General features: G+C 59.1%; 1 protein-coding gene across 2 annotated transcripts in view; it reads right to left on the bottom strand.

Annotated features, from left to right (window-relative positions):
- Positions 1–13,252, bottom strand: part of VAC14 (VAC14 component of PIKFYVE complex) — a 76,442-nt gene that overhangs the window by 23,525 nt on the left and 39,665 nt on the right. The window contains exons 14-15 of one of the 2 annotated variants that reach the window (XM_086349785.1): positions 10,381–10,513; positions 2,845–3,671 (exon numbers count right to left, since the gene is read on the bottom strand). In XM_086349785.1, coding sequence (XP_086205911.1) covers positions 3,668–3,671; positions 10,381–10,513 — 137 coding nt within the window. In that variant the 3' untranslated portion in view covers positions 2,845–3,667. Of the gene's footprint in view, positions 1–2,844; positions 3,672–10,380; positions 10,514–13,252 lie in introns of those variants that run through there. The other variant, XM_086349784.1, reaches the window with a different exon arrangement.

Genomic DNA, 13,252 nt, shown 5'->3' with positions numbered 1-13,252 from the left:
TGGCACCGGGGCTCATATTTCTTAGTCACTCGTCTGCTGTGTCACTGGACTGCCACCTGGGTGAAGGCAGGAGCGTGTGCCCAGGGCTGGCTCGGGGCCTGGTACGCTGAGGTCGCCCCAGGACCAGCCCCAGAAGAAGGCGTGCACCTGTGACCCTGCCGCCGCCTGGGTGAGCCTGTGCTCCTCCCTGCCCGTCCCACAACGCTCCTGCCACCACGACCAGAGGGTGCCCCCCGTGGACCACGGGGGCTGGGTCTGTAGCGGCCTAGCCCGGGCGTGGCGCAGGGCAGAGCCCGAGTCCCCTCCTGTGTGAGAGGCCTTGGTTGGCCCTCAAGGCCCCTCCTGGGCGCCAAACTGAGCCCAAGCCCAAACTGAGGTGCCCCTCGTCCCCTGAGTCATGGCCTGGGGCCACCACGCTGGGGCCTAGGTGGGGAGACAGCATGAGCGGCCTTGCTGGGGGCAGGGCTGGGTCTGAGTCAGTGACACAGCAGCATACAGCAGACAAGGCCTAGCCCCTGGCACGGTGCAGCGCTGCAAATGGGAACCACAGAAAAGGGATCAGACCATCTGGAGGCCCGACTCCTCAGGTGCCGCCCCCCGCCCACCTGCCCCCCATGGTGGTCTCCGGGAAGGTCAAAGGGACACAGACGGCTCCCCACCCGCCATGGCTGGGCAATTAGGCTGCAGGCAGAGGGGAGGGGGGTCCCTTCTTCCACCGCCGCCCTGGAGGGCCCTCGGTGTCGCCTGCTTCATACACCTTTCCAGGAAGCACTGAGGCTGACCACAGAGTGGACTCCGGCTGGGTCTCCTGTCCACAGCCTGGGGTTCTGGTTCCAGAACCAATTTTCCATAAGCAGCAGCCCCTCTTCCCCGTGGGAGTGGGGCACAGGCCCAGGTCCTGAGACCCCAGCCCGGCATGGGGCTGATGGGGAGGAGAGACCTGGGCCTGAGGAGGCCCAGGGGGCTCCTGCTTCAGGCTTGCCAGTCCGTGTCCCGACTGCAACCGAGTCCCAACGGGCAGGGCGTGGGGGTGGGGACGGAGGAGGGGAGGCCGCCGGGGGGCAAGTCTTAGCCTTAGTCTGCTCAGCGGCTTTCTTGCCTACGCTTCTCTAGAAGACAAGAGACAGCGACAGTCAGCCACAGAGCGCCTGCCTTCCAGGAGCCGAGCCCAAGGGAGCAGCCGCGGATGGCACTGGAGGAGCCAGGGGCTGGGAACGGGGGAGCGGGAGTGCCAGGCCCCCAGCCCCGGCTCCCTGATGGACATGCAGAGAGGGAGGGAGCTTCATCGCAAGGATCCTCACTGCCACCACCAGAACCTCCCGCACAATCACCAGGTACAAGACACTCCCTGGAGCACCGTCTTGTGGGGACACTTAACCTCCCGGACACTGGCAGGAGACCATGGCGGCTACTATCTCCACTTTCGCACAGGAGAATGATGCTCAGCTGAGCGGCTGCAGGCCCTTTCCTCTGGAGAGCATTCTACTGCGCTCCACCCCACCCAGGGGCCCATGACCCTGCAGGGCACAGCGAGCACATGGAGTGAGACACAGGGGCCACCTCCCTGCCAACAAGCGAGGCCAAAGCAGAGAGGCTGACCGCAGACAGGCTGAGAGGAGAGATGGCACCACAGGGAGACGCCAAGTCCCCGGGCCTTGCAGCCCACGCCTCGGTCTGACTCTAAGGGCCAGGCAAGGCCCCTTGTTGTATTGGTGACTGTGAGTGCTGACAACCGTAGTTATATCTAAGTGGCTCTAACCCAGAAGCCCTGGGGTTCAGCTGACGGGGGGGATGGAAAGAAGGTGGCCTCCGAGACCCTGTCCAGCGCGGAGCTCTAATGCCTCTGGGCTTTAGGCGGATTGTACTCGGAGTCCAGCGCGCTGGGAATGCTTACCAGACACAGGCAGCTCCATGGTTGGTTCTCACGAGCTCCTAATCCCCTGAGAAAAGCACCACAAACCGTAAAAAATGCTGAGAAGCAAAACGTGTCACCTGAACTACATTAGAAATACAGAACTTCTGTTCATCAGAGACACTTTTAAGGGGGCGATAAGGCAAACCGCAAAGCAGGAGATAATTACAGTACACACGCTGGAGAGACTTGAATTCAGAACGTATAAAGAATTTCCACAAATCAGTAAGAAACTCACCAGAAACCCAACGGGGAAATGATTTAAACAGGCTCATTGCAAAAGAGGATATCCAGAAGGCAAAAAAGTGATGAGAAGTTCTTTAGCTTCATTGGTCTTCAGGGAAATGAAAATGAAAAGCACAAGGTGAGGGGAGTCCCCTGGTGGTCCACGGGTTAGGACTCTGCGCTTCCAGTGACGGGACCACTGCATTCAAGCCCTGGTTGGGGAACTGAGAGGCTGCAAGCCAGGCAGTATGGCCAAAGCCAAACAAACGAAAGCCCACCAGGGGATACCACCACAAGCCCATCAAAACGGCTGAAAGCAAAGTGATGATCCAAGTGCTGGTGAGGACGTGAGCAACAAAAGCGCTCACACATCCTGGATGTAAGCGGAGACCGGTGCGGCTAGGACAGTTCTCTGTCAGAGCTAAACACGTGTATGGCCCTGCTCCGGCAAACCCCAGGCGCTGTCTAAGAAAAACGTGCACATGTGCCCCCAGAAGACACGGGAAGGGACGCCCAAGGCAGCATTATCCACAGCAGTGCCAAAGAAGACAGCCCAGATGCCCAGCTGCCCACGGCAGCAGGACGGGCAGGTGAGCCTCTGCTCTCACACAGGGGGGACGAGACAGACATGTGAACTGCTGCTATGTGGACACAGTGACTCTCACAAACACGCGGTGGGCCAAAAAAAAAGCTTATAAAAGAGCACAGATTGTATGATTCTGTTTATATATAGCTCAAAAAATCAGGTTAACAACAACAAAAAACCCTCCAAAAACAAAAACAAAAAAATCAGGTACACGAATGTACAGTTAGAAGTCAGGTCAGTGCCTACTTGGGGGAGGAAGAGTAGGGAGGAGACGCGAGAGGGACCTCTGGGTGCTAGAAACGCTCTGCTTCTTGATTTCATCACTCGTTACCTGGATACAGGGACCCGGCGAAAACTAGCCAAGCTGTAGGACACTTACGATTCACATACCTTTATATGGTATGGTGTTATTTAATGAAAAATTTACATTAAAAAAAAAGGCACCGTGGAAATTGAGCCACAGAGGGAGGAGAGGCTGCCACGGTGGCCTGACCAGGAGGAGACGGACGTGCGGCACAGAAGCCAAACGTGTCATCGTCACGTGGTGAAGAAAAGAGGGCTTTGCCAGAGAGACAGCAAAATGGCAGAGAAAACAAGGCAGAACCGGGGACACAGGAGGCTCTGAGTCTGCCGATGACAAGGCTGCGGGTGCAGACGGAAGCTCCGTTATCTGGCTAGAGTGGCAGCTCTCTGGGAGAATGAAACGAGGAGGCTCAGACGGCCCCACGTTCAGGGAAGGTGGTCACGGGCGAGAGCAGGAGCTGGGGCGTTGGACCGTGACTGCAGCCCCGATGGGCGTGCGGCCAGTGGAGATGGACAAACTTCACGCCCAGGAAAGCAGCGTCGGAAGGGAAAGAGTCACAGGCATGGCTGGAGACGGATGCTTGACAGAGGGCTGGAGAAAAACGAGATGCCTCAGGACTGCACTTGAAATCTGTCTCAGCTCAGCTTCAAAGAGAGAGAGAGAGGCCAATGTAGGTGATGTGAGCAACTGTGATAAACCAGAGGAAAAACAAACGAGCTGGGAGGAGAGAGGGGTTGAGACTTGTTCTTCTGAGCAAGAATCAAAACGGAGATTTAGACCAAGAAAGACAGTCAGTCCCTGTCCGAGAGCCAGGCAGTTCCTGTGAGATGATGTCATCTAAATACAGACCGGAAACAGGCCAGCGTGGCGGGCGGGCAGGAGTCTGGAGGCCCGGGGCCTGAGGGAGACGGGGAGGGACTTGCAGACTCATCCTCGGTCCCCTTCCGAGTGGGGACAGGCAGAGGCTGACAGCCGGGAGAGGGTGGCGAGGGGGTGGCCACAGAAGGGTTCCCTGTGGGTCAGCGATGCCTGGAGAGGCCCCATCCAGCCAGGCTGAGGAAAAGCAAGTCCAGGCTGGACGCTGGGCGGTTTTCCCCCACAGCCTCCAGCACCCAGAAGACAGCGAAGGCCCTGGGCTCCGGGCTCCACGGTGGGTGCACAGCGCCCCTGGAGGTGCCCTGAGACACGGGTGAGGGGCAGGCGCAGGGGCTCCTGGGCCGCAGGGAGACTCGAGGGTGAGGGCAAAGGCCCAGCGCCCACGCTCTCCTGGAAGCCAAGCTGCCCGCTTGTAAGGAGACTCCCACTGTCCGCCCGGGACCCCATGAGCGTGCAGCTGGGCTTACAAAGCCCCCTCCCCGCGTGCTGCGCTCTGTCACGTGGGCGGGTGCCTGCTGTCTGAGCTTGCATGTGGCGCCAAGACTCCCCCAGGCCAGGGCCCTTCCGACGCATCTGCTCAGAGACGGGAGCTCTCCTTCCACGTGGAAGGGGCAGCTGGTCTGACGCCTTTTCCAAACAGCACGTGATGGAAACCCTTCAGCGTGTTTTACTGAAGATGAGTATGAGTGTGTGTGTGTGATCTCTGTGGTCACCTGCTAGAAGAATATGCTTGTAGGGAGAGGGCAGGACCACACAGGCGCCTCCCAGAGCAGCCTACTCTAGGAAAGCCAAGGTGAAAAGGCGCAGAGGCAGAGATTCCCGAGAGCTGGGCACAGTGCGCCACCGGACACTGGCCTCTGCAGCTGCTGTTCCCGGAGCTTCAGAGCACACTTAGCCCGAGGACTCCCACTCGTCTCTCCCGGCGCAGGTGCAGCCCTCCTCCAGGGAGCTGGAGGATGAAAGTGACCTCTGGGGGCCAATTCCAAACCTGCTGATATTCTGTTCAGTTGCTCCACTGTGATCCCCGGCAGCTACTTTCTAATTAACCAAGCTGTCTGGCTTCCCAAGGTCAAAGCTTTGCTAGTTTCCTGGCGTCCTGAGGTAAGGTATAAACAGATCCAGAGACAACTACAGGTTCCACAACCTCTCAAGCTTCAGAGGGAAATTCACTGTCTAGTTCCCAGCTTTTGGCTACAGTGCAGGGAGCTGACGCTTCTCAGGTGTGTGGACTACAAAGCAAGCACTTTTAACTGGAGGCTGGGACGGCCCAGCAGGTGCCGCCACCCATATGATGAGTCTCTGGGGGCCTTTTAAGGCATCCCACGTGGTGGGCACGAGGTGGCTCTGGAGTCCTTCCCCTCCACAGGCGCTCCTGGATGTGGGGCAAACCGCTGGCTCCATGGATCACATGGCCTCCCTCTGCTAAGTCCACCCGTTACCTCTAACCTCCCAGCAGCCCTGCTCAAAGCCTCCTTCGATCCCCTGCTTCCACCAGCAGCCCCCTCAAGGATCCAGGAGGACCCTCGGAATGTGGGGCCACTTCCCTCTAGAACTCCCCAGACTCCCAGAGCACACTGCACAGGGTTCTCTCTGGCCAGCACATCCTCTTCTCCCCCACACTCCTGGCTGCACCTAATTAATCCCAGCCTGACCCAGCAAGGCCCATCGCATGTGGTTTCCATACTCCAGAAGAAAAGATGTCACTTCTTGCAGGGAACTCCAGTGTACACGAGAGTGGGTTCTACATGGAGGACAGCATGCGGACTGCCTAGGGGAGGCCCTGGGTCGCAGATGGTTCTGCGAGGTGCTGGATGCTGGCATTTTGTCAAGGACGAGAGAGCAGTGGAAATGGACTGGGCTGGGCTCTCTGCGTTTTTGCCCCTTCCAGGGACGTCTTTTCACCTGCGGGCAGGGCTTTCTTGCAGGCAATCTCTGGCATGTCGGCTTGGGCCACCCTGCATTCACAAGCCCTCAGCGTCGTTCCACTTAGGAGATGAAAGTCAGGAGCTGGCTGTGCAAAGCAGCTTCTGCCACATACTCCCTGTGCTGTCCTGCGTCTCATCTCACAGACGCACCCTGGCCCCTGGAGAGGAGTGATGGGGGAAGGCTCCAGAAGGTTCCCACAGGCAGCTGGGCAGGCTGACTGAACGCTGACAGAGAGAGGAGCTGCTCCTGAGAGGGATGGAGCGATCCCCTGGAGAAAGCCCCCAGCCCCGCTCAGTGTCCCGTCCCCTTCCCCTCGGCGGAGGACCCATCAACATGGACTGACGGAAGACCCCAATCCTCCTGCAGCCCGGGGAGGAGCCTCGGGACCTGTTTCTGCAGACAAACTCAGGGGCGCGCGTGTCTGTCACAGCAGTTTGTTTTTACTGTGAGCAAATGACGTGATGTGTTAAAGGGGCGCGAGGGAGAGCTGAGCTGGGTCTCCCAGCAGCTTCCCTGCAGGCTGGGGGCCGTGGGAAAAGCTGCTTTCCGCACCGCTCTGTGAACAGGGTCTGGCCAGGTCCTGCGATTCATCTTTCATTCACACCAGCACAATGGGCTCTGGGGGCCAACCAATGACCCCGGCAGGTAAGGTGTCACGCAGAAAGGGACAGGGAAACAGGGTGCCACTGATGCTGAGCGAACTCCAAAGGCCCGGGGGATGCAGACGGTGAGCGGGGGCCGGGTCGGGAGGGCGGGCCCACGCTGCGGGCTGCCCCGGCCACAGGGGCCGCCTGTCCCCAGGGAGGAGTGCACGAGGACAGCACAGCGGAATTTCCCAATTACGGCGTGAAAACAGAGCTCCTCTTGCACCACCGCGCCCCCTCCCGCCCCACAATTAAAAACCAGTCCAGTTTCCAGTGGCTTCCTAGCCCGGGCTCCGGCCCCACCACCCTCCTCAGTGGCCAGTTTCCCACTCCACCCGCCCCCAACGCGGGGCTCTTCTGCGGAGCCCGGGGGCGGCGGTGAGGGGGAACAGGATTAGCAGGGGACGTATTAGGGACACTGGGCCTCGGCTGCACTGGATGAGCTGCCAGGCATGTCTGTGTCGAAGGAGGGCCAGAATGAACCAGAAGCTGTACCCAGTGGGGCTTCTCAGGGTCTGGGTCTCATGGAAGAAAGCCTCGTGACAGCTCCCCCCGCCAGACTTGGGCCCCTTCCCAATGCCTCATTTTGGGGGCTTCCCTTTCTCCTGGGACGGGGCTTGGGACTTCAGCCACCATGGACGGGGCTGGCTGGGGCTGCAGCCCTGAGTTCACAGCACAGTCACTGGCTGAAAAGAAAGCATTCTCCGGCTAGCCCTCTTTGCAAGGCAGCAGGGAGGAAGGGGGGTGGGGGAGGCACAGCTGATTAGGCCCAGGCCGCCGGAGGGCCGAGCTGGACGGGGGTGAGCGTGCTCAGCCGCGCAGGCTCCGCACAGAAGCAGGCCTTGTCAGGATCACAGCTGTTGGGCTGCGCTGGAGTTCATGTCGCAGTTTATCAAAGAGGCTGCGTTTTCTCCCTCCTCTCCTCTTCTCTGGAATATAGTGGGACGGTTCGTGGGAAAACAAGCCCTGTGCTTGTTCCGTCTGCACTGGCTGGGGGGTGGGACGGGCCAGAGGAAATGTACACACACACCCACTCGGGGCCGGGCCGCTGGTGGCGCCCTGGGAGCCAGCGCTCGGCACAGAAGGTGGTTCCCTCACCCTCAGCCGGGCCCAGTCTCCCCTCCCCACAGACCACGGGGTTGGGGAGGAGGCCGAGGCTGCGTCCTGAGGCCAACAGCGGCACCCCCTAGCTGTCTGCGGGCGCCAAACGCACAGCATCTGCTGCACCTTGCTCTGCAGAACGACGGGGCAGGTGCAACGACAGCGTCTTACAGTCAGAGCAAACTGGGCTTGGAGACAGTCCACAGGCTAAAGACTGGAGGAACTGGGATTCGAACCCAAGGTCGTTTGACTTGAGAAGCCCCCTCTTCAACTGGCTCCCAAGTGCCTGTGGCATCTGCCTGACCGCCGTGGAGCCCTGGGGCGGGGGCTGGTGTGGGCAGGGCTGGCGCTCACACCACCTGTGCTCAGCATCCGCCCACCCTGAGTCCCTGCAGCATGAAGAAGGGCCTGGGCCTGGGGCGGGGCACAGCAAGCCCCGCTGAGATCCGGGTTTGGAATCCCTGGCCTCCCCAAACCCAACATACCTCTACACAGTTACGCCCACCAATAACAAGGCCACATGGACACGGAGCAGATGTCTGACCCCTGCAGGGGCTCCGTTCCCAACCCCCACGGAGCGGCAGCCCGGGAAGGCCAGGCGGGTGGGGAACCTCTCCCCGGCCTGTGGAGGGTCCTGCCTCTTCCTCAAGGCCAAGACCCACAGCCAAATGTCTGTCCTCAAGAACTCCGGACGCCTCTGTCCTTCCAGTCGCCGTTCCTGGACCCTGAGCTAAACGCACCACTGCAGGAACAACGGCTAACCACTTATCTGCAAAAAGAGTCTCTTTCCTTTCTTTGCTCAATGTTGGGGGTTGAGGGAGCAACTTATAGTTGGCTGAACACGACAAAGAGCAGGTTAAGAAACATCCACTGTCTCTTATCAGACCTGTGGCTTCACCTCAGCCGTCTGCACGCATCACTAGTGTGCACTTCTTTAAAGCCACCAGCAGAAAGTAAGGAAATGAGTCGGGACACAGGTGGGCAGGCTGACCCTCCCAGGCGCGGGCCCCAGCGAAGCTCTGCCTCAACCCCGTCTGACCACGAGGAAGAGGGCACACGGCTTCAGGCCTCCTCCACGTGGGGGGCGGGGCACACTGGTCACCCTCCCAGCTAGCACGGCCCCGAGGAAGCTGTGATTGGACATGACAAGGGCTGCTGCTATTTCGGGGGTCGGGCAGGATGGCAGGAGGGATAACATATGTGAGCGGCCCAATGACAGGGCCTTCCGTCCTGCCCCGGAGCTCTCCACCTGGGGCTGGGAGAGCACGCTGGCTAAGCGGGCTGGGAGTGAGCTGTGCCCTGGGGGCAGGCGCCGTGCACACGGAGGCCCCAGTGTGGTCCTCGAGGGACGTGAGCCCCAGAGCAGCGAGTAACTGCTGTGCCGGATGGACTCGGCCCCAGAAGGCTGCGGGGCGAGGATTCTCTGGGGAGCTGGGTGCTGGGAGGTCCTGGCGTGCAGGGTGGGCAGGCCCCTCAGGGACCCGGCTTGACCTTCTCTCACAGACGGGACACAGGGCCAGCTACAAAGTCAGAGGAGTGCAGGGGTCTGCAGCCCAGCTCCAACCGAGTCAGGTGGGCACGTGGCCTCCTCTCATTCCCCTCCTGCAGCAATAAGGATTCCCAGCAGCCTGGGACGCCTGGGAGACCCCCCAGAGTAAGCGAAGCCTCGCCACCCTAAAGGCTCTGCACAGGACCACGGGGACGCAGGACCACCAGCTCCGCAAACCCTCGGTGATGGGACAGGGAACGCCCCTGCACATGCACACGCGCACCCACTCCGTGCTGTCTGGGGAGGTCGGCGACCCCCCAGCACCCTCTCCCCAGGCCCCGCTGGGGCATGCCAGGCGGATGGAGGCTGGAAAAACCCACTGCGGTGGGGCTCTCCAGAGAGGAAACTAGCTCAAACTCCTTTTTCAAAGGCCCCTCTCTCCACTGGTTTCCTGAAAGTCTTTCAGGCAAGGAGGACTCATCAAAAGAGCCAACACCTCTGCAATTTGGAATGCCGCATGAAGCTAGCTGTCAGTCATGTGGGGAGAGTCTGTCATTTTCCTGGTGGGGGGGGTCCCTTCAGTCCCCAACTCGATGAGAAAAAACAAACATGGAAACCTTCCGCTTTTGGCCAGTGAGGTTCAGAATCCACTTCTGCCCTCTGTAACCGTGACTGTCACCTGGGATCACTCTGTCCCCCAGGGGCCCTTGGCGCTGTATGGGGACACTTTTGACGGTCCCGACAGGGGCAGTGACGGTGCTCCTAGCCCCTAGGGGGTCAGGGCGGGGGGTGCTGCTCAATACCCCAGAGGGCACAGAACACCCCCGCCACTGAGAGTTAACCAGCCCCAGATGCCAGCGTGCTGAAGCGGACAAGTCCTGCCCTCCTCAAGCTCAGGAAAGCAGGGGGTGGCGACACCTGCCACCACCAGGAAGCCCTGCGTGGTCCTTCCCAATGGGCAGGGACTGTGCCGTCCTGTTCTTTGCCCTTCCGTCTCCTCCTGAGAATCAATCCTTTGACCACCCCCAGGGTGGCCACTCTCCCCGTGGGGCTCCCCCGTTTCCTTGCTTGCCACTCCCCGCAGCACTCAGCAGGCTCCTCCCTGCCTCCTGCCCCTCAAGGCTTCCTGTGTCCCCCTCTCCCCTCGGCTTCTTTCTGCCTCTCAGGCCCCTCTTCTCAGCCTCCTCTCCCGGCTTCTCCCTCTTTCTGCAACCATCACACACTGGAAGAGCAGAGAGCCCATGGCTGCCTCGACCCCTTGCACGATGTGAGGATGAAACTCGAGGCTGTGGGAGAAGGGACGCTCCCGGAACTGACCTGATGATGAAGGCGCCTCTGACCTCCAGGAGCTTCCGCTCACTGCTGAACCTCTTGAGAAGGTTGATCATGAACTTGTAAAAGTAGGAGTTCATGGTCGGGGTGGAAGGAGAACACTCCAAGCCTTTGGTACCTACAGAGGAAGGGACAGAATGGGGTTTATTCTGCATGCCCACAGAAAGGAAACAGTTATCGATGCCAAAAAGGTGGGGAGAGTCCCTGTGCAACCAGATGAGGGAACACCATCCATCAAGGGCCACGCTGGCAGCAAAAAAGCAAGGACCAAACACGTGTGCTCAAGCTGATACAACCCTGCTCGCTATAAACGCACCCATTCCCCTGGCCACCCCTCCAGCGGACACTCCATCATTTAGTGAAGACTCCTTACTTGAGACTAGGCGCTAGGTGCCAGGTGCTTCTGAAAAAACAGAACACATTTTTAACTCATCCCAATAAATAAAATACGCCTGGGCTTTGGTGGGTTAAGAACAGATGGCAAGTCATAGAGAAGAAAGAGGGAAGCAGGCACAGCCCCAGTGGTCGATAAAGCCGACAGACCCCCAGAGGCAGAGGCCACACTCCTTTCCCACTGCTGCTCAAGAAGTAAGAGACGGCACATGCTGGCAAAACGTGACCAGGCGTTTTCACCTGCACCCGATGTTCTGAAATCAGACATTCTTCATCTTCAGGCAAAGATGCTCTATCAGAGTAGCACCCTGAAGACCTCGAGGTGGCTTTACAACCAGAAGCACACTCCAGGCCTCCCCCTTATGTGCTTGGGTGCTCAGTCGTGTCCGACTCTGTGTGACCCCACGGACTGTAGCCCGCCGGGCTCCTCTGTCCATGGGATTCTCCAGGCAAGAGTACTGGAGTGGGTTGCCATTTCCTCCTCCACTCCCTTACGCACCCCAGCTGAAAATACACAGAAGGCCAGAAACAGCACCCCCTGCCCCACCCCCCGTCCCCGGCCCTGTGGAAGGCATCCAGCGCAGAGGGGACTAGGGTGGGGCCGACGTGCTGCGGCCGACCCCAACATTGTGCGTTCACACACCCCTGGGGTTGCCCCGCCCTTGCTTTCTAGCACGTGCTGAGCTCAGCCCAAGAGCAGTGGTGGTGATGGCAGGACTCCTCAAGTCCACCTGCCTGACGCACGAATAGGGCATCTGATTTTTTCTGGTAACGATTTAATCGTGATGCAACTCATATACTATCAAAGTCACCCTTTTAAAGGGTGCCGTTCAGTGAAACAGGCAGGGAGTGGGGTCTCCGGGAATCAAGTTTGGCTGTGCGAAGGGATATCAGCTCCCAGAAGCGTCAACCCAAAGTATGACTGTGTGGAACCGTTGCCCAGAGCGTAAGCAAGCCTTACAGAGGAGCCCTGGCAGGCCGACTTCAGCAGGTGCAGGGGCCAGGAGGCAGCAGTGAAACCTTCTCCCAGGAGGTCTATCGTTTTGCTGAACTCAGACTTCCTTAAATCCTCGCAAGGTCCTTACAGGGAAGTGGCTGGGAACTGGAAAAGGTGTTTCCTGATTTTTTTTTCCCCTGGCTGTGAACTCGTCTGTGAGGATGCCTCACCAGGAGCCACACCTTCAAACTACTGTCCTCTCTCTGGAACCTCCTGGACAGCTCCTGTGAATCGTGCCTGGGGTGAGCCCTTCGTGAGAAGCCAGTTTAAGGACAGGCCTCACGGCACTTCTTGTCTGCAGTGTGTTGTTCTGGGTCCCTTTCCAGAAGAGCCTGGCCCAGGGCCGTCCTGAGTGTCTCTGGAATGGCAAATAGTCTGCTCTCTGCCCCTGAGGGGCTGTTTGCAGAATCGAGTGTCACATTCTTACAGATCGAGTTACTCCAGGCCCAGCTGGGGCTGACTCTGAAGAGATGGCTGTGGATACAGTTGTGAGGAGCCCCATGTCCCTGTCCCCACACTTGAGGACATGAATTCTGCTGCCCCCATGGAGGCCTGGCTGGAGGGCATAAGCTACCCCTACCCGTGGAGGTACTTGTGGCCTGGGGTCCAGCTCCTTGCAGCCTTCTGGGTGCTGGGTGACCATGGGTCCTTACGTCCCTGTCCCCTCCTACCTTCTGGAGGTGTGTCCCTGTCCCATCCATTAGCAGGCTTAGACTCCATAGTATTCCAAAGGACAAAGGGATCAGAACAGCAACTGACCATGAAGAAATCCTCGCCACCCGGGGCCACAGTCTCCAGGTCCTGGGGACTGGGTGACTTGAGCAGGCGCTGGGGAGAGGTCCTGGGTGGCTCAGTTCTTACAGAGGCAGTGGGCGTTTCTTGGCTGCACCGTGTGGCATGTGGGATCTTCAATCCCCAACCTCTGTCCCCTATATTGGATGGTAGATTCTTAACCACCAGACCACGAGGGAAGTCCCAAACATGGTGTTTAGAGATTGGCTTGGGAGTCCACCACACCTGAGATCAGATCTTCACTCAACCCCCGACTAGCTGAGCAACTTTGGACAGATCTCTTAACCCCTCTAAGCCTCAGTTTTCTCATCTGTAAGATGGAGGCCATGAGAGCCCACAATAAATGAGACAGAGGATGTAATGTACCAGGCCTGGGGCTTCCTACATAGTCTGTACTCAAACAAGAGGGGGTGTTACCACCAGCAAACCTGCCCTAACCAGGAGCACTGCCTGAGGTGAATGGGTCCCATCTCCTGAACCACGGCCGCCTCTGGGGACCACGGTCAACTCTGGAGTTCCAGGCCCACCATGTGGTCCCTGGAGCTGAGGAGGCCCTTAGGAGGGAGGGGTGGGGCAGAGTCACATGTAGGAGATGCTGTGTCGAGAGGGTCCTGTTGTCACAGCGCAGTGGTTACCGTGGAAGCTTCTGCCACTTACTTCAAAGAGCAGGAGGCT

The sequence above is a fragment of the Bos grunniens genome, chromosome 18, assembly GCF_055505025.1.
Source record: "Bos grunniens cultivar Pamir isolate PY7600 chromosome 18, Bosgru_T2T1.0, whole genome shotgun sequence".
Lineage (NCBI taxonomy): Eukaryota > Metazoa > Chordata > Mammalia > Artiodactyla > Bovidae > Bos > Bos grunniens.
The sequence above is the reverse complement of the archived record's forward strand: the minus strand, read 5'-3'. Positions and strand labels throughout refer to the sequence as shown.